General features: G+C 50.2%; 2 protein-coding genes across 5 annotated transcripts in view; one reads left to right on the top strand and one right to left on the bottom strand.

Annotated features, from left to right (window-relative positions):
• Nucleotides 1–1,227: 1,227 nt before the first annotated feature.
• Nucleotides 1,228–14,714, bottom strand: Klrg2 (killer cell lectin like receptor G2). Its single transcript, XM_027391498.2, is given in 6 exon segments — nucleotides 1,228–2,323; nucleotides 2,700–2,803; nucleotides 6,601–6,746; nucleotides 7,046–7,147; nucleotides 13,833–14,069; nucleotides 14,072–14,714. Coding segments are annotated over 6 exon segments (1,245 nt in total). The 5' UTR covers nucleotides 14,607–14,714; the 3' UTR covers nucleotides 1,228–2,202.
• Clec2l (C-type lectin domain family 2 member L) overlaps nucleotides 13,767–24,585 on the top strand; it is a 43,571-nt gene continuing 32,752 nt past the window's right edge. For 2 of the 4 annotated variants that reach the window (XM_035451232.1, XM_035451231.1), the window contains exons 1-3: nucleotides 13,767–13,906; nucleotides 22,185–22,403; nucleotides 23,143–23,268. The gene's annotated coding sequence lies outside the window, so the exon portion shown is untranslated. Of the gene's footprint in view, nucleotides 13,907–22,184; nucleotides 22,404–23,142; nucleotides 23,269–23,641; nucleotides 23,810–24,585 lie in introns of those variants that run through there. The other 2 variants (XM_035451233.1, XM_035451234.1) reach the window with 1 other exon arrangement.

Here is a 24,585-nt window from a genome sequence, read left to right as displayed (position 1 = left end):
TCTTGCTTCTTACACCAGCCACATTGCATTAGCCACACAAATGGTCTCATGTTGACCTGATGGTGCACAATCACTCCATGTCCAAAAAGGTCACATTACAGATACTGGGAATTAGGCCTTCCACAGTTTGGGAAGGGACACTCGAGGGGCACCATTCATCCCACAGTGAAGACTAAAATACTGGGCTAATAGTCTGTAAGGACAATGATTCCCTACAGTTTCCTCTTGCTCGCTGGACAGAGGGACACACACAGTAGACTTCTAGTACAGGGATGCCGGGATAATGCAGCTGTGTCTCCAGCACAAGGACAGGAAGCCGAAACAATTCATTCTTCTGTTGTTTTTTCCGAGACAGGGTTTCTCTGTGTAACAGCCATGGTTGTCCTGGAACTCACTTTGTAGACCTGGCTGGCCTGGAACTCACAGAGATCCACCTGCCTCTGCCTCTTGTGTGCTGGGACTAAAGGTGTGTGCCACCACCACCTGGCAACAAGTCATTCTTAAAAAGGACGAATTCAGTATGACACACCTCAAACTCATCTTCAGAGAAACATCAGGGAAGGGTACCACGTGACAGGAACACTTAGGAGCTCGTGGAAGACATTGGGGAGCTGGTGGAGCTCAGGTCTTCAGGGTCAGTGTCACACTGGGGAGCAAGGCACGACAGAATGTTCCAGTGGTACAACCTCTATCTGTAGGGCACATGAGCCAGTCAGAGATGGCACTGAGAGGAAGTCAGATGGGCAAGTCCTGAGTTTACAAAAAAGATGATTGGTTGCCTAGATTGAACCAGATGAGGTCACTGTATGAACAGCTCGTATTCACTAGGTAAAGCATAGGGCACCTGCACCTAGGCATGTGATAGGCTGACCTTTATGGTTGGCTGTTTTCCCGCTCTGTTGCTCCTTTAAAAGATGCTTGCTGTGGGACAATATATGAATTCCAGCTTGACTAGACTCCCTGCTGCATCTGATTGTCCCCTAGATCCTGGGAGGCTGGGAAACAGATGAGCAACACACTTAACCCTTCCTCAGGCCCAGCTCAGCCTTCCGTGGGTGGGCTAAGCCCCTGCACTATCTGTGACAGTGTTTAATATATTAGCTACTTTTCTCACTGCTGCAATGAAATATCTGACAAAAGCATCTTAAAGGAAGAAGTGGGAAGCACGGCAGGGGTGTGAGGCCTCTGCTAACATCACAGCTGCAGTCAGGGAAGCAGGGAGACAGCTGGTGCTCGATTCATCTTTATTCACAGCACAACCCCAGCCCATGGAACAGTGCCAATCGCATTTAGAGTGGGTCTATCCACCTCAACCCACCGGCCAACCCAGAAGTTCCTCTCTTTCTCTCCCTCTTGGAATGGGAATTTTATTCTGTTATTGCATATTAGAAGTATATCATTTGTTTAAAGCTAAAATTTTTTAAAATTTTTTTATTTTTTTGTGCATTGTTGTTTTGTCTGCATGTGCCGGTTGCCCCAGAACTAGAGTTACAGACATGCCATGTGGATGCTGGGAATCGAACCCCGGTCCTCCGGAAGAAAAGCCAATGTTCTTATCCATGGAGCCATCTCCAGCCCCTCAAAGCTAATATTTTGCTTGGGATCTCAGAGGAGTCTTTGGACTTTTAGCAATGCTGGAACTGTTAAGACTATGTTAACTCCTAAAATTGAACTGAATGGATTTTGCATTAGGGGTTAGCCATAGGCTGGGTGTGGTGGCATACAACCGTGTACTTGGGGAGGGTTGTCCAAGAACTTGAGGCCACCCTTGACCACACAGTAAGCTCCAGGCCAACCAGGGTTGCACAGAGATCCTGTCTCAGAAATGAAACAAGACAGTCATGAGTCCTCAGGGGACATTACAGGAATAATCTGAAATGTCCCCAATCAGCTTGTCCCCAGCTCCTAGTGATGGATTTGGGGACTGTGGGAGCTTTACATGGTAGAGCCTGGTCTGTTGAGGTACGTCAACAGTGGCAGGCCTGGCTCAGGCACTCCCTCTTCTTCTGGACCCCCAGGAACATGAATTTGCTGGCACGTGCTCCTGCTGCTATGGAATGAGCAGCTCTGCCAGGTGCAGCCTTCTGAAAGCACGAGCCTGGTAATTTCTGCCTCCTGGAAGTCATTTCTTCAGGTACTTTGGTTCCACCAAAGCAAAAGCAATGAACGCAGCTCCAGACAGGGCTACCACAGGACACTAAGTCACTTGACCCTCCTGGCACAGACCCAGGGTTTGGGAGAGCTGCAGTCCCGAGCCACGAGCCTGCCTTCTTCCAGACTCCCACAGCTGAAGTCTGGGTGATCCTCACTGTCCTCTGGGAACCTGGGGTGGGGTGAGGTGAGGGAGGAAAAGAAGACACTCAGGCTGCTGGGCCTCCTCTCCCATGCAGGCCCGATACTCCAGTCACCGCACACAGACAGGAAATATCTGGAAAGAACCTTGGCAATGTCTCCCACTGGTCAGCTACATGGAGGAACCACCAAATTCCTAAGCCACAGACCTTCTATCTGAAAAGCAGACACGACAGTTCTGCCTGAGTGAATGTGTTGGGGACCCACACCAGGGTTGAAGTAACAAGGATGAGGCAATGCTAGCCCCACTGGGCTGGGTTTGGCATGGGCCTTCTATTGGCACTGAAGATTGGGTGGGTAAAGGAGGCCATATAACACAGCAAAGCAGAAGGGAACCAGTTACTCACAGCTGGGGTGGCAAGGGGACCCCATCAGTCCAGTGCCAGCCTTCAGGGCCTCGTTGGGCCCCCACCCAGGAGTCTTTGGTGATTTGGTATTTTCTCAGGAAGTCCTGGGGGAGAAAAGCAGCCATGCTTGCACGTCACTGCTTACTAGGGTATCCATTTCCTTTGAGGGTTCTGCAGGATCCCAGCATGATTCTCCAGGAAGGAATCAGCTCCAAGAGCTTGCAAAATATATGTGATGGTGGAAGTTGACCTGGATGCTTGCTAGTGACCTGACACTATGCTTCTTAGGCTGCGGGACCAGAAATGAGAGTGACTGCATCTCAAGAGGATGTGACAGTCACCACAATGAAAATAAAGCAGCTCAGAGGAGAAGAGGCCTGGGCCAAGTTGGGAGGCTACCAAGCATGTCCAGGTGGCAGTCAGTAACCAGAAGGATTGGTTCATGGGGGGCAGGGATTTGGTATGGAGGAGGTACGGGGCAGATTATGGGGCAGTTCCCTATAGGAGCAAAATTATCTTGTACTGATTCAACAGTATTAAAGCCATTATAAAAGTGAGTAAGGGGATGGGGGTGGCTTGCGGTTAGAAGAGTTCAATCACTGAGACACATGGTGGAAGGACAGAACCAACTCCTCAAAACTGCCCTGACCTTCACACACACATTGTAGGCTGTGCATGTGTGTCCCCCCAGTAATAAAATGCACTAAAATTGTGGCATTATCTTAGCAATAAGAAACAAACAGCTGGGTATCGGTGACAGACACCTTTAGTCCCAGCACGCAGGAGGCAGTCAGGCAGATCTAGCTTGCTCTCTTTACCTTTTGCTCTTGCTAGCAAATCCATTCTTTGCTGACATTAGAGCCTACTTCTTCAGGATTCCAGCATATATTGAAGACCAGCTGGGACATCCAGCCTTGTAGACTAAACTATGGGATTTCTGGACCTTCCTTTGGAAGACAGCCATTGTTGGATTAGCTGGACCACAGCCTGTAAGCCTCTAATAAATCCCCTTTATATATAAATGTGTGTGTGTGTGTAATTCATTCTATAAGTTCTGTTACTCAAGAGAACCCTAATACAGGCTATAAGAAAGCAGCTGAAGTATTAGAGAGATGGCTCAGTGGTTAAGAGCACTGGCTGCTATTCCAGAGGACCTGGGCTCAATTCCCAGCACCCACATGGCAGTTTACAACTGTCTGTGACTCCAGTTCCAGAGGACCTGACACCCTCACACAGACATACATAAAGGCAAGACACCAATGCACCTAAAATAAAAATAAATTACAAAAAAAAAAAAGAACCACTATAGTGAAATCTTTGCTTTGCTGGGACAATTGATACTGGTCAACGAGAGCTGTGACTAAGAGAAGACCAGCATCACTGAGACAAAAGTCTTCTGGGAAGTGTTTCTACAGGGTCAGCACACAGAGGCTGCGGTCCAGAAGGGGTAAGGCTTTGTTTTGTGCTGGCAACCAAACTTAGTAATGTGTAAGTTTCCCAGGTGGTGCTGGTTTTGAAGGCATGAAGAGGTCAAGGACTGCAGCTGAGGCCTGGTGTCATGTGGTGGGGAGAGGCCATCAGTGAATGTGCACCCTCAGTTAAAGTAGAAGCCAAAGGATTGAAGGGGCTTGATACGTGTGGCAGGATCAGAGTCCCTGTAAAGATCCCAGGAGCGTTGAGATGAAGCTACAGCCCCGTTGCAGTGGAGACCCCAGCGTTCTGGAGATGTCAACTAGGGGATGAGCAAAGACAGCAGCAGCTGTGGAGTAGAGCTGACTTAAGCCTAGGAGACAAGATGTGTGTGGGCTGAACGGCAGAGCCAGAGGAGTGGGACTGTCCACATCCTTTGGAGCCCAGACTGTGAGTGAATCCTGCACACTGAGCACTGACTTATTCACACTGTTGGGGTTGGATTTTGCTTTGTTCAAATTGTGACTGTGCCCTGATTCTTCCTTCTTGGTGTAAGAAGGTATTTAACTTATTTCCAATTTTATAGGATCCTAAAGTTGGGTGTTATGAGATGACCCATAATCTGTAAGGTTAAGATATCTTTATTTAGTGCTGGAGAGATGGCTCAGAGGTTAAGAGCACTGACTGCTCTTCCAGAGGTCCCAAGTTCAATTCCCAGCAACCACATGGTGGCTCACAACCATCTGTTATGAGATCTGGTGCCCTCTTCTGATGTGCAGATATACATGGAAGCAGAATGTTGTATATATAAGAAATAAAATCTTGAAAAAAAAGAACTTAAAGAAAAAAGATATCTTTATTTAAATAAACACCAGCCAAACTCAAGCCAGAGCTTGCCAGGGCCAGCAAGGCAAGCAGGCCAGAGAGAAGGGGCTCCCATGTGCCTTGCAGCCCCTTAAAACCCTATTACGCGTCATCCTGACAGGTGTGATGAGGCACACCTATAGCCAGCTTCTAGCAGGTGTGGCTGACACTGTCCCCTATAGTTGAAAGAGACTTTGGAGTTTTGGAGAGACTGAACTTTTAAACTGTCGGATGTTTTTGTGTTGTGATATTTATATTAATACGAGCTGTTGGAGGTGAAGAAAAAGGTTATGGATTAATAAGTGGTAAGTTTGTGTGTCAAGTTGACAAGGAGTCTATCGTGCTGACTGTTTCCTTACCTCGACACAAACCTAGGCACATCTGGGAAGAGAGTATCTTTTCTTGTTGTTGTTTGTTTTTAAGATAGAGTCTTGCTATGTAGCCCTGGCTGGCCTGAAACTTATTATGTAAACTTACTATGCTGGCTTTGAATTTACAGAGATCCACTGACCTCTGCCTCCAGATTGCTGGGATTAAAGTAGTGCAAAACCACCTCTAGAGGAATTTTAACTGAGAAAATGTCTTTATAAACCTGGCCTGCAGGCAAGTCTACTGGGCATTCTCTTGATTAGTGATTGATGTGGAAGGGCCCAGTCTCTGTATGTGGTCTACCCTGGGCAAATGGTCCTGGATAGCATAAAGGCAGGCTGAGCAAGCCAGTAAACAGCACTCCTCCATGGACGTATCAGCGTCTGCCCCAAGTTTCCTGCCCTGACTCCCATGGATGATGTACAAGCTCTAACATGAAACAAACCTTTTCTTTCCTCCCCAAGTGGCCTTTGGTCATGGTGTTTTATAACAGTGATAGATAGCCTAACCTGCACGCACGCAAGCACGCACGCACGCACGCAGCACGCACGCTCTCCAGATAATCACAAGGTTGGAGAGATGGCTGGCTCAGCACTTGCTTTTTCATTGGACCCAAATTTGGTTCCCAGCATCCACATCAGGCAACTCACAGCCAACTGTAATTCCAGCTCCAGGGGATTTGACCTCTGAAGCCTCCATGGGACCTGTACTCATATGCAGACATACTCACACATCAATAAAAATAAATATTTTAAGCAGAGTGTGGTGATGAGTGCCTTGAATTTTAGCATCCAGGAGGCAGAGGCAGGTGAATCTGGAGCAGCCTTGTCTACACAGCCAGTTTTAGGCCAGCTAGGACTACATAGTGAGACTCTTAAAAAAAAGAAAAGACCAGGACAGAAAAGCAAAGAAATGCTTATGGTCACAAGGCACTAAGTAATTTCTAAGATGCTTTGTTCCCAGCCCTTACAGCCAATGCCTGACACTTACATAGCACTAAACATGCTGTGTTTCCTACACCACACCCAGCAGGCCTGCAACTGAGTAGCCCAGGCTGCATGGAACCATCCTAGCTTTGCCTTAATCGGAGAATGAAACCCCTGGACACCTGATATCTGGTCCCTGTGCTTGTCACGTTATTCCTTTGGGGCCTCAGTGACCCTCATGGCGTGAAGGACTTGATCTAGCGGTTCCTTCCAGGACTAAGAGTCAAGGATCTAGGATGACGCATACCCTCTTCCTAGCCAGCCTTTCTTACCTGGGTGTGGTTCAGCAGGGGCAGTGTGGCATGGTGGGCTGAGCAGAATGCCTGGCTGCTCTCCCAGTCCTGGGCTTCTTCAGAGAGGTAGTAACAGTGTTCCTGAGACCACAACCAGCCTCGAGGGCATGGCTGGCACCTGGCTCCTGAAAGCAAAGATCTGTGTGGGTCAAGGGGAGATTCTAAGGGGCTATGGGTGAATACACTGAGCAAACAAAATCAGGCCATGACCTTGGCTGGGGGGTAAATCTACGGGTGGGGAGCTGGCAAGCATCCAGGTGGGAAAGATGGCGGGCAGAGAGCCCTAGGAAGGCTGTACAACCTGCACCGAGCCAGGTTCCCCCGGAGAGGGGCTAGTATTCTCATTACCCATGTCTTCACACTGCACCTCTGATCTCTGGTCTCAAAGGTGCTACAAGTATACAATAGCAACAGGGTTCCATACCGCCTCTAGAGGCCAGTGCCACAATGGCTACAGTGCAGACAGCCAGGAACACAGCCATGATCACCAGAGCCCATCGAAGGGACTTCATGTACAGGGGCAGCCCTGGAAAGAAAACAGAAAGGCAAGTGGTAAGAGACCATCCCAGCCACACTCAACTTAGAGCCACACTGGTCTTCACCTGATCCCCCACACACACCACGGCCACCTTGGCTCAAGACACCCAGGCAAAGCACCCAGGTGAGATCAGAACTTCATTTGGGAGACATGCTAGAACACAGTTCTGAAAATAAAGGCTCTGAAAAACAGAGCAAGCGATGTCCACACCACGTGCACTGTGCCCGACAGCAGTGCCGCTGCCATAGATTCGAGCAAGGGGCCTTCAGGCAGCAGGTAACAGAATCCAGGACACCATGGGCAACCTGCTACAGAAGAAAGAGCAGGGACCAGACTGCAGCTCTACAAGGTCAAAGTCAACCAAGGTCAAGTCCTGAGTCTACATGTTTTTCATCAAAATCCCAGCTGCCTCGATGGTCTCTCCAGGCCTTTGCCACAAGTGAAGACTCAGGCAGACTCAGCTCTCCAGAGCTGTGGGGAGTCAGCAGCTATGGGCCTTGTCTATGGCTCAAAGGCCAAGGGCACCAGGTAGTTGGGAGGCCACAGACAGGGAATGAGTAGGAGGAACAGGAGACAGGACACACCCACCAGTTTCTGTTGTCCTCTCCTTGTGGGTTTTGTTTTGTTTGAAACAGGGTTTGTTAGTGGTTCTCCACCTGCTTAATGCTGCGACCCTTTAACACAGCTCATGTTGTGGTGAGTGACCCTCCAACCACAAAATTACTTTAGTTGCTACTTTATAACTGCCATTCTGCTGTTATGAATCATAATGTAAATATCTGTATTTTTCGGTGGTCTTAGGTGACACCAGTGAAAAGGCAGGCCATCTGGCCCCCAAAGGGGTTGTGACCCACAGACTGACAATCACTGCTCTATGTAGTCCAGGCTGTCCTGGAACTCAAGAGATCCTCCTGCCTCTGCCTCCCGAGTGCTGGGTTTTTAGCTTGCACCATCTCGCCCAGCTGTCCTTCTGCTTTGAGATATGGTCTCTCCCTGTTTCCCAAGCTCATGTGACCTTCCCACCTCAGCCTCTGGGGAAGCTGGGATCACAGGCTGTGACCAAGGCTGGCAGATGGCTCCACAGGTGAAGGAAGGTGCTTGTCACCAAGCCTGACGTTTGATCTCTGGAACCCACATAGTAGCAGGAAAAACATCAACTCTCACAACTTGTCTCCTGACCTTCACACGCATGCAGCGGTACGTGCGTGCCACCTGCCACCAATAAATGAAAATAAATGTACTTTTTAAGGAGCTGGTATGCCTGGCCCAAGGCATACCTTTAGATGCTGTTGAGTCCCCCTGATAGTGACCACCAAAGTGTCTCAGTTACTTTTCCCGTGGCTCTGATAAAATGCCCTGACAAAAGCCAAGCAGGGGAGAGAGGGATTATTGTGGTTCACAGTTCAAGTGTACAGTCCATCATGCGGGGGAGTCAAGGCGGCAGCAGCCTGGAACCGAGGGTCACGTGACGTCCACAACAAGGAAACAGTGAGGAGTGAATGCATGCTAGTGCGGTTTACCAGCCCCGTTTTAAAAGGCCAAGAAGCTGCAGCACAGGGAATGGCTCTGCCAGCTAGGAAACGATTTCCCACAGCAGTTAACACAATTAAGGTAAGGACATGGGAGGTCCATTTCCCTGCCCGAGTCTAGGTTCTGTCAAGCTGACAAATACCATTAGCTGTCCCGCCAGGAAAGGCGGAGTAGCAGATGGAGTGGTCATGATGAAAAGCGGTGGCAGCAGCAATGCTGAGATTCAGCAGAGGCAACAGCACCCGTGCTCACCCCTCAGAAGCCACAAGGCCCTCTGGACACAGAAGCTTAAAGAGTTACAACAGCTGGGCGTTGGTGGCACACGCCTTTAATCCCAGCACTCAGGAGGCAGAGGCAGGTGGATCTCTGTGAGTTCAAGGCCAGCTTGGTCTCCAGAGCTACTCAGAGAAACCCTGTCTTGGGAGGGGAGATGTATGAAGCCAGGTGGTGAGGCAGAGGCATCTGAGTTTTGAGGTCATCCTGGTGCCCTGGTCTAAAGAGTGAGTTCTAGGACAGACAGTCAGAGCTTCACAGAGGAATCCTATCTCTGGAGGGGGTTGGGCAGAAAAGGTTGGGGAGGGGAGGGATAGAGAGAGTGAATGAAGGGCGCAGGGAAAGAGAGACAGAGCATTGTAATCTGTTTGGGTTTTTCTAAAGCTTTGTGCTGGGGAACTAACCCAGGCCCCCAAGCATGCTGAGGCAGGCGACAACCCATTGAGCCCTAAATCCAGCCCTGGAATATTTGCTTGTTCTGACTTATTTTTAACTATGTCCGTGTGTGTCTGTGTGTCCGTGTCCGTGTCCGTGTGTGTGTGTGCCCTCGGAGGTCAGCAGACGGTGCTGGATCCCACAGAGCTGGAGTTGTAGGCGATTGTGAGCATCCCACAGTGGGTGTGCTGGGAACTGCAAGAACTCTTAAGTAGTGCTACGGCATATCTCCAGTCCCTGTGGAATTTTTTTTTTTTTTTTTTTTTTTTGAGACAGGGTTTCTCTGCATATCTCCAGTCCCTGTGGAATTTTTTTTTTTTTTTTTTTTGAGACAGAGTTTCTCTGTGACTTTGGAGGCTGTCCTGGAACTAGCTCTCGTAGACCAGGCTGGCTTTGAATTCACAGAGATCCGCCTGCCTCTGCCTCCCAAGTGCTGGGATTAAAGGCGTGCGCCACCAACACCCGGCAAGATAGGGTTTCTTAAAACCTGTAGCTTTGTGGTAGCTGTTACACAACACTGAATATGTAGAACCCCTTGAATTGTACACTGTAACATGGTACCTTGTATGTTATATGAATTACAACACACCTGTTACCAAAAGAAGGGGGACCTTGATCAAATTTGGTCTAACATAGCAAGTTCCAGGTCAGCTAGAGTTACACAGTGAGACCTTAAACACACACACACACACACACACACACACACACACACACACACACCACACACACCACACACACCACACACACCACACACACCACACACACCACACACACCACACACACCACACACACCACACACGCGCGCTGTGCGATTGCTCAGTGATTAAGTAGAGCACTGGCTGCTCTTCCAGAGGACCTGAGTTCAATTCCCAGCACCCACATGGAGGCTTACAACTTTCTTTAATTCCAATTCCATGGGATCAGGCACCCTCTTCTGGCCTCTGCAGGTACCAGGCACATGTTACACAGACATAAATGCAGGCCAAACACTCATACAGTTTTAAAAACAAATCACCACCACCAATATGTATAACCTGAGAGTCATGACTTTTCCCCACAGGGCCAGGGCCTTGAACCAGGGTCTTGTTCATGCTAGACAAATGCTTTACCACTGAGCTATGTCCCAGCCCTAAATTAAGACTCACAAATAATAAAAGCAGAACTGGAAAGCTCATCCAAGACAAGGAAGATAAACTCACCAGTCACTGTAATTCCTGTGGCTGAACCTTCCTTTAGCTCTGACCTTCAGAAAGCCAAGCATGGAAGAAACCCAGTGGGTGAGCAAGTTCTCTCAAACCAGGTAGGGGACCCACCTAGTTCATGGCCCTGAGCTTAGCAAGGCCCTGGAGAGCTTAAGTGGAAGTGCCCACACCACCATTCTCTGTTTTCCTTTTTGAAAATAGGGTTTCTACAGCCCATCTGGCCTGCAGGTTTCTGGCCCAGGCTAGCTTCAAACTTGCAGCAATCTTGGTACAACCTCTGGCATGCTAGGGTTATGGGCTTCAACACAAATGCCACTTTGATGGGCTCTCAACATGAAGCCTAGGGTAGACAAAACTCCTCTGCTTCAGCCTCCCAGGTGCTGGGTTGCAGGTGTGAGTCACCTTGCCAGGCTGACAAAACAACTCTTGGTCACACATATTACATAAATACATTCTATACACACTCAACTTGCAAAAACACAGAGGCATCTGGGCCCCCTTAACGTGTCTTCTCCCTTCCCCCAGCCCTGCAGTCACTGCTAAAGGACTTTATGGCCCCCAAAGAACAGAAAGGCTTATGCCAGTGCCAGGCTCAGGAGGTCCACCTCCTTCTGGCCAGGGCCTCTGCTCCTCTCCATGACATTGATGTCTTCCTCTGCACTGAGCTCCAAGAACATTCTTGCTTTCAAAATCCTAACCACTCCCCCAAGACTCATCAAACCGGGACCATCTTTGGAAGTCTAATGCTGTCTAACCTTCTCCAAAGAGCCCTCATCTCCAGCCCCATTGCCAACAGCCTCCCTGCCCTCCACACCACACTCAGACTGACCAAGCTTTCATTCACTTTGTGACTGCTCCCCACTGCATGGACAATAAGGAGGACCTGGCGGTGTGGACTCCTGGCGGCCAGCGGCCGGGTGGGGTGATCCTTCTCCATAGGTGTGCCAACTGCGAGACAAACACCGAGATCAAACACTGTTTCCTCCCTAGAGGGATCCAGGAAATAAGTTCTGACTTGCATGAGTAAGACAGGCTGTCTGAGAAGTCACTGATGGGCAAGTCCACGCCTCTACCTTCCATTCTACCAGGGGACAAAGAGACACAATCCAAATGGCAGTGTGAGACAGCCACCCCTAAGCTGCCTTGGGGATAAGAGAAGTTAAGTCCAAGTCAAGATCTGAGGGACAAGCCTTCACTACACAAGGCTATAGCCCCCTTCCCCTTTCTCAGCTTCACAGACTCCTCACCTCCTGCCAGCTGCCTGAACGGTTGGTAGAGCACTTGCCTGGAGCCCCAAGATGGGTCCCCAGCACCATAAACCAGGTGTGGTGTTGCATCCCTGTAATCCCAGCACTTTGGAGGTGGAAGCAAGAGAATCAAAGTTTAAGGTCACTGCAGCTATACAGTGACTTTGAGGGCAGCCCAGCACACATGAGACTTGGCTTAAAATATGTCTCCTGGCTTCAGTACCTCCACCACAGCTAGACAGCCCCTTCAGAGTACCTGCCAAAAGAAATAGGCACTAGACCAACCAGCAATACTCCCAACCCTCTCCACAGTGGCTTGCTCCTCCCAAGGTCACAAAGGACGAGAAAGAGATGGCCTGGGGTCCAGCAAGTCACAGAGTCTAGTACACACACCCCCCTCCCCTTGTTGAGATAGCCGGCTTCACCTCCTGGGATCAAGCACTCAACAGAGTTCCTGACCCAAGCAGGATCCTGCGGACCGAGGCACATCCTTGTTTATTTCCCCATCTTTTTCCATGTTTTCCTCTATGGGAGAGCGAACAATCGGCCATTGAGTTAGTCAGAAACCTGGGAGAGGCCTCCACCCTTCTCCTAGCTTAGCGGTATCAGATCCTTGGTCCTGCCCACTGACTGCGTCCTGAGCCCCGTTTCTTCTCAGAGGTTAAGAGCACTGGCCTGTCTTCCAGGGGACCTGAGTTCAATTCCCAGCCACCACATGATGGCTCACAACTATCTACAATTCAATCTGGTGCCCTCTTCTGGCATGTAGGCAGAACATTGTATATGTAATAAATAAATCTCTAAAATAAATAAATAAATAAATGTGAAAGACTCTGGTAAAAATATAGGTTGGTGTACCATCGCCCCAAAGATGTCCCTAGAACCAGTGAATACACTAGGCCATTGAGCGAAGAGGAATTAAGGTTCAGTTGACCATGAAATAGAGGCTGTCCTGGTCCCAGAGTAATCATGAGGGTCCTAACCCACGAGGAGGGAGGCAAATTGCTCACAGAAATCTCAAAGTTTCTCGTGGTCTATCTCAGGACCCCTAGGTACTGGCTCTTGTCCTCCCTTTCCATCACCCCAGACTGGAACAGTTTACCTGCTAGGCAAGGCACTAGCTTCTTTGGGCCTCTGCTCTTGCCAGTCTCTAATGAACCTTCTACCACCCCCAACCCAGGATGTACCAGTAAACCAACCACAACAGGGCCATTCCTCACTCAGAATGACCTACAACCTCTAGGGGGGCATGCTGGTTAATGCTTGGTCAACTTAAGACCATCTAGGGTCATTTGGAAAAAACGGGAGCCCCCTTGAGAAAAAGCCTCCATCAGATTGGACTGTAGGCAAGTCTGTTGGGCATTTTCTTGAATGATTGACGTGGAAGGGCCCGGTCTACCCAGGGCAGTACCACGGGAGTGGGGTAGCCTAAGAAAGCAACTCTTCCTCTGTGGTTTGGCTTCATTTCCTGCCTCCAGGTTCCTGCCCTGACTTCCCTTGATGATGGACCTGCAAGCCCAGTAAATCCTTTCCTCCCCAAGTTGGCTTTGGTCAGTGCTGTATCACAGTGGGAGAAAGCAACTAACACAGGGGCCTTCTTCCGCGCTCAGGTAGCCTCTCCTTCACAAGCAAACAAACCATACTCGCGTCCCCAGCCCACTGGCAGCGGGCCAGCTCAGCTGTGTGCAGATGGATGGGCCTCCTCAGGACGGAGAGAAAGGAGCCTGGTCCTAGGGGGTGTACCCAAGGCCACCACCGCCACGTGACTCTGAATCACTTCCCCTCACCCGAAGTTTCCTTCCATTTCTACTTCTCCAAGACGCAGCGCACACCGAGAAGGAATGAGAAAGTTCCTTGGGGGGAGGGGCGAGCCCCTGGGGTGGTTATTAACTCCGGGACGGAGAAGCCGCGTAGGCGTGGGGCAGCCCGGTGGGCTCCTGGCTGGTCTGGTTCAGAGGTGGGGCGTGGGCTCCGCTCGGTACTCACCGATGAGCGTGACGGCCCGGGGCAGCTTCTTGCTGTCCATGCCCGCGCTCTGCAGCAGCCTGGCGTCCTCTTTGGTAAGGCCGGACCCCTGGCAGCGGCAGCGGCAGGTGGGCGAGTCCGGGGGAACCGCGCTGCCCTCGGCGGCGCCGATCAGCTCGCTCGGGGTCGTGGTCGGGGTCGCGGCGAGCGGGGATCCACGGCCCCACGTGGAGCCCGGGGACGGGGCGCGCGGCAGCCGCGGGGGCGCGGCGCGGAGCGGCGGGCGAAGGCGGGCGACTCCGGCACCGGCACGGTGAGGAAGCGCGTGGACGGCGCGGGCGAGGGCGAGCGGCTGGCACCCGCCGCGCCCACGGGCTTAACTCGCACGTCCACCTGCAGCTCCACGGGCGCCCAGGCCCCGGGCGCGGGCTCTCCTGACGCCGCCCAGGGCGGCTGCTCGGCCTCGCCGTCCCGCGAGGGGCTCGGCGACGGCGGCTCGCGGCTGCTCGAGCCCAGGTGGCGGAAAGCGCCGTAGCCCAAGCCGAGCGGCGGCAAGCGCGGGGTCCCGCACGGAGCCGGAGGCTGCGGCTTCTCCTCCCGGGGCTCCCGGGGCTCCGCGTCCGCCGCCTCCCTCCCGGTGCGCTCCGCCCTCGGGTGGCCGTCGGGAGCCTCGGGTGGCGGCGGCGGCGGCGGCGGCGGCGCCTCCACGTACTCCGTGTCCGGCCTTTTCAGGGGCTCCTCCGGGGACCAGGCCTCCGCCTGGCCGCCCCCAGAAGCTTCCTGGGTGCGCTCCATCCCGCGCGGCGGACGCCGTGGTTGGCGGTGCGGCTGCGGGCGGGCGCCGTGGCGGACTCAGCAGCAGACATGGTCGCTTAAATTGTCAACTGCACCCGCCTCCAGACTCCCCTCTGCGATTGGCTGTGGCTGCGGACCGCCACGCCTCTCGGAGCTCCAGCCAGCCTTTCGGTGGCACGGGTTGCTGGGAGGGGCCCCCGGAGGGAGTCACTGGGTGGGGTGGCTCTAAAAGCAGCCCAGCCAACTTGCTGCAGGGTCCTCCCTGTCCTTCATCCCGAGCCCCGCCCGTTCTCCGAGTTGGCCCTGTTGTGGCTTGAGCGGGGAGCCACTGGCTAAATCCGCGTGGACAAGGACTTGAAAAGGATCGGAGCAAAGGAAAGGGATCTTCTACAAAGTGATAGAGGGTCACTGGTTTGCACAGTTTGGGAGAGTGTGAAAGAAGCTTGACTGCTAGTAGACTAACGCATTTGGAGAATGAGGGGAATGAGCCAGGTGCCATGGCCCACGCCTTTAATCCCATCCCTCTAGAGGCAGAGGAGTCTAGATAGTGAGCTCCATCCAGACCAGCCAGGGCTTATATAGTGAAGCTATATATAAACAAACAAAAAACAATAACAAAAGGAAGCGAGGAGTGAATGCTGGGATTCTCTCATTGGGTTGAGAATCCCAGCACCGAAGTGTTGGGTGCTCGACCAGCCTAGTGAGGTAGCGTGATCTGAATAAAGTTTTGTGAGGGTTTTCGTTTGTTTTGTGTTTCTGTTGTTAGGTTTTTATTTTGTTTTGCCTTTTTGTTTTCCTTTTGTTTTTTGAGACAATCTCTCTAGGTGGTCTTGGCTACCTTGGAACTACCCATGGAGATCCCGGTTAAAGGCATGCACCACCACGCTTGCCCTGAATACGCTGTTTATAATTGTAGGTTTTCTTTTGGCATTGAAATGTGTGTAGCAGGTTGTCTATGACTGTCTCTTGACACTCAGGCACCTTGAACCTGGAGTTACAGGTATTTGTGAGGTGCCTGATGTTGGTGTTGGGATTTGAACTCAATTCCTCTTGATAGGGCAGCAAGTTCTTAATGTTGAGCCTTCTCTCCAGCTCCTGAATAGCCTCTTAACATAGATTCCTTGCAGGTTCCTTCCACACCTCCCAAGGGTTATCTATCAGATAAAAGAAATGGTTCCGTTAAATCTGACTTCAGGTGAGCAAGACATGTTCACTCTGGAGGTCAAACTCAAGCCTCTTGTTTGCATGGCAGGCACCTTGCCAACTGAGTTATTTTCTCCTTAACACCACGAAAATGCATCTTAAAAGGCATAGACCTGTGATTTCCAGGTGGGGCATGGGGTGGCCAATGCCTGAAATCCCAGCACGGAGAGGTAGAGGAGGAGGATCGGGAGTTTAAAATCATCTTCATCTGCATAGATTTCTAGGAGAACATGCTACATGAAGAACTCTTTCTAAAACAACAACAACAAAAAACCAACACAAATAAAACTGCTGGGCTGTGGTCTTTAATCCCAGCATTCGGGAGGCAGGGGCAGAAGGATCTCTGTGAGTTCAAGACTAGCCTGCTCTGCAAAGCGAGGTCCAGGACAACCAAAGCTACACAGAGAGATCCTGCCTTGAAAACAAAAACAAAATCTCATAAAACAAAACACATGAAGAGGAGGAAGAAAGAGAAGGGTGTCGAAACCATCAAAGGCTTCTAAGGGACACAATGTATAGAACAGCACCTGCTGGATTTGATGACAGGGGTGCCCCTTTACAAGGAAGGCTTTGGCAAGGTAGAAAGGACAGAAAAGACATCAGTGGTCTGAAATGTACTTGGGACATGAACAAAGGTAGTAGGTGGGGACAATTCTATTAGAGAAGGTTGATAGCGGCAAGGGGCACTAGGGTTCAGACATTCGTCACTGCACCTGTCTTCCCTCTCACGCACACCTTTCCTAATACCAAAGCCACCTGGCTTTTCCTCCTCTGGCTCTGCTGACTCAAGTCTGCTGTCTTCAGCTTCTCTCCATTTTTCATTTTTCAGTGGGCACTGTTTCCCACCCAACAAACTTACATATTGAAATCTTCTCTCATGGGCCCTCAGCTGGAAACAGGGTCATTTAGCTGAGAGGAGGCCACAGATATGCGATATAGCTGGTATCTCCAGAAAAAGAAGAAATTCACACAGAGAAAATGCCAGAACTTGAAGGCAGAGATTGGGATAATGGACCCAGAGGCCAAACAAACAAACAAAAACACCAAATAAACTATGAGGGATGCCAGCAAGCTAAGAGAAGCTAGGAGAAGGGCAAAGAGTAGATGCTTTCCTAAGGAACCAACCCTCCTGATATGTGATCTCCAACTTCTGGTCTCCAGAATTGAGGGGCTAATTGAAGCCATTCAGTCTATGGGACTCTGCCCTGGCAGCCCTTCCAACCTAGTAAGCTGCCTTCCTGGGTGGTTGGCACCCGCATGTTATGGCAGGTGCCTGGAGCACCCGCCATTCCCTGTGACTGCCTCCTTTGTGGGAATCTTGGTGTGAGAAAGGCAGAGCTGAATTGTCAGAACCACAGCGGGAGCAGCTTCAGGGAGATCTGCAAACACTGCCCCAGTCTATGGGCATGGAAGTCAGAATGCTTGACCAGTAAGATGAAGTGGAGTTTATTTTGAGAAAAGAACTTACACAGGAATCAAGTGACTGTCGCATCACTCCAGCCCTAAGGATGCAGGCCCTTGTCCCCCTGATGCTCTTCTCAACCTGGAGGAGATTCCGAGCAACCCCTCCTCTTCCTTTTAACAGGTCACAACCGCGTCATTTGGGTGTGGTCAGTACTGCAGGTGTCGGGTGGGGTGGTGGGGGTGGCTATATCTCTACACCAGTCTCCAGGTTGGTGGTTTCAGCTGGGCCTGGAGCTCAAGAGTTCAATTCTGGGCTATGAGACACTGTGTATCCTTCTCATGTGGACCCTGTCCTTTTGCTGTTCTTTAGTGTTCTAGTTTCGTTTCAATTGCTGTGATGAAAGGACAAAACACAACCTAGAGGAGAAAAGGTTTATTCCAGGTTACAGTTCATCGCTGAAGGAAGTCAAGGCAGGAATTCAAAGCAGCCAGTCAGTCATCTCACATCCACAGTCTAGAGCGGAGAGAAATAAGTGTGTTTATGTTCCTTGTTGGCTTGTGCTTAACTTGACTTATACAGTTCAGAACTCCCTGTTTAGGGAGTGATGCCACCCACAGTGGGCTGAGTCTTTCTGCACCAATTGCCAGTCAAGACAGTACCCCACAGATATCCCCACGGGCTAACCTAATCTAGGCAATTCCTCAATTAAGACTCATCCCAGGTAATTCTAGGTTGTGTCGGGTTAGCATATCATCACAGATAGTCTATCCCTTACTCAAATGTAAGTGGCAGAAAGCCCAAGTACTACCAAGTCTTTGGGTTCTGTTGAAATAAGAGCTCGAGTCTGGTGTCACTGCACTGCCACAACAGCCCTGGTGCCAGAAGGCCATTTCCAACTCCTTGTAGAACACCCTAAAGCTGGGTGAGTTACTGGGATCTCTGGATGTGATGGGCCAGATGACGGAAAGGAGGACAAGTGTCCACCGTGGGCCTTCCTGCCTCTCTTCTCTCTCTCCCTCACTTTAAGCTAGGCATGGAGGTTCAGCACACAGCCATATGTGTGGGGAGGGTGTCAACATAGCATCAGAGAAAGAACGAAAAAGCCAGGAGTACGTAGGGAAGTGTTCTGGGGTTCTGGCTGGCATCAGAGACAGAGAAGTTAGGACTCACTCAGAGGCCAGATCTAACATAGCCTCTGGTTCTGTATCGACTGTTCAGAGGTCTGGGATTCTGGGAAGGAAAAGCACATTATCTCCTCTAAGGGCATAATTATTTCTCCCATCTCTTTAGCATGGCCTAAGAGATGAATCAGCCTTTCTGATGGGCCGTCCTTTGGTCAGATGATTGATAGGCCCAATGGATGAACTCTTATGTTTTGTATAGCTTGGAAAGTTAGGTCTAGAGGTAAGACCGTTCTTCTGACCTTTAGGGGTTTCAGTGGAGCCTGATCAAGGCTACTGTAACATCTCCATTTAGGAGATGGGCTGACACTGGGTAATAGATAGAAGCCATTTCCATCATGAAAATCCAGAGGTTAAATTGGGAATTAGCATCTGGACTAGCGTCTCCCTTGCATATAGCCTCAATGCAGGGACACTCATTTAGGAGATGAGAAACCAGAGCTCTCTCTTGGTGAGGCCCGAGAGCCAAGGGCACTGTGGCTGCTGCTTTTGGGCCCTGCCCCATCTGCCTGTCCAGTTCCTGTCTCTTGTTCTCACCATGAGTGACGTTTGGCACAGTAGTCTCCTGGGTGATTTTAAATGCTCTCACCTGTTATTTTATTTTTAGTACGCTGCCTCTGCTGGTGAACATTTGAACTGTTACTCTGGCTCCTGAGAGCTGCCCAAGCTGTGGGTGTAATTCCATCACCATTCTTGTACCATGGTTTTAAAAGAGCATTTCTCTGAATGTCTCAGAATAGATTCAGTCAAGTGAAACAACTGAGCTGGAGCGTGGTCACAATGTCAAATGTGATGGGTAGTTCCAAATGACCCAACATCGGCCCGGCAAAGTCTCCAAGGGTCAGGTCATTCCCTTCAGCCTCACCAGGGCCCCGTGTTATCAATCTCCTTAGCTTTTAAACAGCAGATGGATGAAAATATTGAATTTCAATGTGCGTTTTTTAATTATACATGAGCGTGAGGCTGAATGTCTTTTCATTTGTTAATGGTGTTCCTGAGAATTGTCTGGGCCAGCCTGACTAAAGGGCCATTGTGATCCCCTAATGCTAGTTCCAGATCACTAGCTGTTTCCAGGAAGTGGCCGGCAGGAACCCTAGTCACACCATAGAGTTCACTGGTCAAGAAAGCCTGATGGTATCTGGCTAGTCTGATATGTATGGGTTTACCACAGCCTGATTTCCCCAAGAGGAACAAACATGACCACTTGGATTTGGGCTATGTTACCTCCCTGGGGCATCCTAGGCCTTTCTAGGGCCATGGGCACACACGGGGACAAGTGGCTGGTTCCTTCATAGCTGGTCCTCTGGCATGGCTCCTCTGCCTATGGTTTAGAGGCACCTGTGCCAGTGTGACAACATCCCCTGTCTCAATCTGGACAACACTGAGCACTGTGAGTGGCCAACATGGCTCATGCGTTTGTTTTGTCATTTAATGCTTGTCTCTGGCTCTCTAGAAATACTTGCTGTGTCTGAGATGGAGGTCTGACATGCCCGTTCTGCTCTGGGATGACGCCACTGGCTTAGTGAATACTTGCTAATGAATAATGACGAAATAGGGCAACGAGCAGGGTGCTTAGCATAACATATTTCATTTATTCTCTTTCTCTCTTAGTTTTTTAAAATTTCTCTGTAATTTTTTAAAAAGATTTTATTTATTTATTATGTATACAACATTCTGCTTCCATGTATATCTGCACACCAGAAGAGGGCACCGGATCTCATTACAGATGGTTGTGAGCCACCCAGTGGGTGCTGGGAATTGAACTCAGGGCCTTTGGAAGAGCAGTCAGTGCTCTTAACCCCTGAGCCATCTCTCCAGCCCATCTCTCTTAGTTTTTAGTTGACAAAAAAACTTAAACATTAAAGAAAGTGGGAAAGAATACAAAACATTGCAATTAATCTTCATTGTCGATTTGACTGGATCTAAAGTCTCCGTGGGAACATACCCCTGGTTTCTCCAGAGAGGCTTAACTGTGGGAAGACCTGCCCTAAATGTGGGTGGCACCATTCCGTGGGCTGGGGCCCTGGACTGAATAACAGGAGGAAGGGAACTGAGCACCAGCGACCATTGCGCTCTGCTTCCTGACTGTGAATACAACGTGGCCAGTGGCCTCAGGCTCCTGCTGCCATTGCCTCCATCAAGATGGACTGTACCCTCAGTCCGTGAGCCAAAAGCAATCTTCCTTCCCTCCCTCCCTCCCTCCCTCCCTCCCTCCCTCCCTCCCTCCCTCTCTCCCTCCCTCCTGTTGCTTTAGTTACCTACTTTCTCAGTAACAAGTACACACAGCCAAAATACACCTCCACACTCGATCCTGACACTTGACTTTCATCATACTGTTTTGTTTTTCTGTTTCCAAGAAGACATGCTTTCTGTTGTAGCTGGGCCCTGTGGGGAGGGAAAACCTGAAGCTCCCTCCTTCAGAGCGTCAGCAGCACCCTCCTCACAGAGCAATGTCACCACACCACAACATCCCAGTGACTTTCACACCGGGTTCCTTCCCATCAGAGTGCCACACCCTCCACCCAGCCATTGGGTCCATTTACTGTTTGTGTGATAACCCTGGGGAGTCCTTTCAATCGTAGGAATTCCAAACTGACATGTGGGAAACATGATCCCCAGGTTCCAAACTCAGGGTAATTTTTGATGGTGCTTTTGGGAGGTGATCAGGCATGAGCCCTCAGAATGGCTAAATCTACTCTCTGGAGCGGGAGAGATGGGTTCAGAGGTTGAGAGCACTCGCTGCTCTTGCTGAGGACCCAGGCTCCATCTCCAGCATCCACACAGCAGCTCACAACCATCTATAACTCCAGTACCAGGGGAAATGACATTGTCTTCTGACCTCCCCAGGCACAGGTACATACATGGAGCACTTAGATACATTCTGCCCACCATATTATGACTCAGCAAAAGGCTCTCACCAGTGCCAAACAGATGCCAGCACCCTGGCTGTCTTCTTGCTTCCCAGGCATGTCATCCTCATGCTGGCTGATGCAGTTCCTACAGGTGCTGGGCTGGTGTGGAGGAGAGGTCCTGGCCAGCCCCTCAGCAGGTCAGGCTTTCATTTCCTTCAGGCACATGTCTTCCGTGCTTACCTCTTGCTTACCTGTTTGGTTTTTTGAGACAGGGTTTCTCAGTGTATCCCAGGCTGTTCTGGAAATCACTTTGTAGAGCAGTCTGGCTTTGAACTCACAGAGATCCTCTGTCTTTGCCTCTGAGTGCTGGGATTAAAGGTGTGTGCCACCATTGCCTGACCCCCTCTGCAGCTCTCAAGGGTGTTTGTTCTCAATTGGGAGCCACAAGGCAGCTCTCATGTAGGAAAGGGCCGCCTGGACCTAGGCGGGTCCTTGTATAGACAAATGAGTCCTTGGTGGAGGCCCGGAAGTTGGCTTCCCATCAGGCGTGCTGATGAGGCAGCCTTGGGCTTTAGAAAATATTCTTTTGTGTGCACGGAAGCTTGTTGCAGACCTGGAAAAGAGCCACATACCGAAGGAGGAACTCCTCCCTGCCTCCCCAAGTCATCTGAATGTTAGAACAGGAATCACCCTTGTCAGAAGTCCCAATTCCTGTTAGAGTTGGGATATGAAGTGACCTTCAAGAAGGTTCCTGTGTTAAAGGCCTGGTTTTTAAGAGTTATTGAATAGTGATTGGATCCCTAGACTAACCTTATCAATGGGTTTATCCATTGATGAGTTCCTAGCTGAATGGGCTCTTAGGAGATGGGCCTGGCTGGAGGAAACAGGTCATGAGGACTATCCTTTGATATCCTGTCCCCCCTCACCTCCTTCCTAGCTGTCACAAGGTGAGCAGCATCTTTGGCCACAGTTTCTGTCACCATGAAGTTCTGCCTTGCCTCATGCCTAAAGCCAGGGACCCACCAGCCTGCCAGTCTTGGACAGGAACCATAGCATTGACCTCTGCTTTGGGTGGGGAGATCCCTCCTCCCAAATTCTGTCTGATGCCAGCTGCTGGGATCTTATGCCAGGAGGGAGAACTCACACCAGGGGGCAGGTAGGTCATGGCTTGTTTTCAGTTGGTAAGCAAGCAAAAGCAAAAAAAAAAAAAAAAAAAAAAAAATCACTTTCCAGGGTGGGGCATGGACTGGCGCCTGTCTCTCTAGTGTTTGGCTTCCAACTCTTTTTTGAAAATTTTAATTTATTTCTTTAATTTGTATGGGTGTTTTGTCTGCATGTAAGCCTGTGCATGCAGTGCTCAGGGAGGGCAGACGAGGATGTCAGATTCCCTGGAACCGGAGTCTCTGACGGTTGTGAACCACCATGTGAGTGCTGGGAATCTAACTCTGGGAAGTGTCTGGAAGAAGAGTCAGTGGCCTTAACCACCGAGCCTCCAGCTTTCAACTCCTGATCCATCAATTCCCCCCTTCTGGCCCCATTACCCTAGATGGTCCCTCTCTTAGACCCATGGAAGCTAAGTAAAGCGATTTCTTAGGAGAAAAGGCATGTAGTACCTCTCAGTGAGTGGCTTTGTGGGCGCCCAGCAGAGCCTGCCAAGACTGGCTGTGTTGCTTTCTTCCCTCCCATCTTGGCTGCTTAATTATCTCATGCCCTGTGGAAAGTCTTCTTATTTATCTTCCCCACCGCCCGCAGCTCACCCTTCCTGGCTTCAGCCCAGATTCTAGGCCTCTTTTCCCGCCTAGACCCTTCTGAAGTCCCTAGCCACACTCTGAAGCCTGGCCAACAATTGCTAAGTGTCCTCTAATGGCTCCTGGCCATCCCTTCCTCACCCACAGGCACTTGGAATGCTGGACCCTTTCATCTGTGCTGAAAACCTGTCACTGACGGCCGTGAATGCCGTGCTGGCTCCCTAGATGGATGGTGCCTGAAGGGCCTGCGGCTTTCCTTCTCCTGTGCTCTTGGTGAGTGGGCTAGCTCCTCGTCTGTCTTGATTTCTCAATCTAATCTTGAGTCTTTCTTTTAGGAAGCTTCTTGCAGAGAGATGAGGAGCCATGCTGAGTTTGTCCCATCTGTGTGAACAGTCCCTTGTTTGGGGCATGTGTGATTGGGTGTTCACCTGCGTGGTTTTCTGGTGAGAGCTGAGAGATCCCAACTGGGTCAAATGCCAGGGTGGGGAATTTCCTCCCTAACGTCTGGCTTACTTATAAATGCAACCCCTCACCTTAGGGAGCAGTTTTGGAGATTAAGTCTTTGTTAGTTAAATTCTATCACCTTTCTTTTTTTAGAAAAAAAAATATTTTATGTGCATTGGTGTGAAGGTGTCAGATCCGCTGGAATTGGAATTACAGACAGTTGTGAACAGCCATGTGGGGGCTGGGAATTGAACTGGTGTCCTTTGGAAGAGGATCCAGTGCTTTTAACCTCTGAGCCATCTCTCCAGCCCCCTACCTTCCTTTCTTATTGTGGCATTGCTGTGATCTTTGATGGACAGGACTCCCAAAGGTCAGTAGTGGGCAATAATGTGCTTTTTTGGCTATGATTCAGGCATAAGAAATGTCTCCTCCTTTCCCTCAAATCATTTCATTCAGTTCTTGTGAGGGTGTGTAGTTTCACTATGAATCCATTTTCAGGGCTGCCTGTGTTCAGAATTATACAAGGATCCCATAAATTACATTGTCCTGAAAGAGGCCATTCATTCTTTGCTCCAGAGGCCCCTGAAGCAAATGCAGCTTCCAGGCACTGGTCTTACATCTCTAGGAATCCAACACCGCCCTCTTCAGATGTGGGCACTGAAAGCCCCCACCTCTGCCTGCCCTGTAGAGCATCCCCTGAGAGCATCCCCCTGACACTTGCTCTCAACCACTGGGAGCATCCGATCCAGCTGAGTGTCCTTCACCTTGGGCTGTTCTGAGGACAGTCCTCTATCAGATCTTCCTCTATCCCAAACCTCTGGATTATTATTTTATGAGTAAAGACCTTTAGAAACAAAATCTCTATTTTTCCCTGGGGCTAGGCACACTTCCATCTTTTTTGTTGTTTTGTTTTTGCTTTTGTTTTTCAGGACAGAGCTTCTCTGTGTAGCTTTGGAGCCTATCCTGGCACTCACTCTGGAGACCAGGCTGGCCTCGAACTCACAGAGATCAGCTTGCCTCTGCCTCCCGAGTGCTGGGATTAAAGGCCTGCGTCACCAACGCCTGGCGGCACACTTCCATCTTTGGGACAAAAAGTGCTTTTAAGAGGAAGATACAACCCTTCCCCCTTTCTGCTAATGTGCATAG

The sequence above is a fragment of the Cricetulus griseus genome (assembly GCF_003668045.3).
Source record: "Cricetulus griseus strain 17A/GY chromosome 1 unlocalized genomic scaffold, alternate assembly CriGri-PICRH-1.0 chr1_0, whole genome shotgun sequence".
NCBI lineage: Eukaryota > Metazoa > Chordata > Mammalia > Rodentia > Cricetidae > Cricetulus > Cricetulus griseus.
Note: the sequence above shows the minus strand (reverse complement) of the source record. Positions and strands in the feature narration are given on the sequence as shown.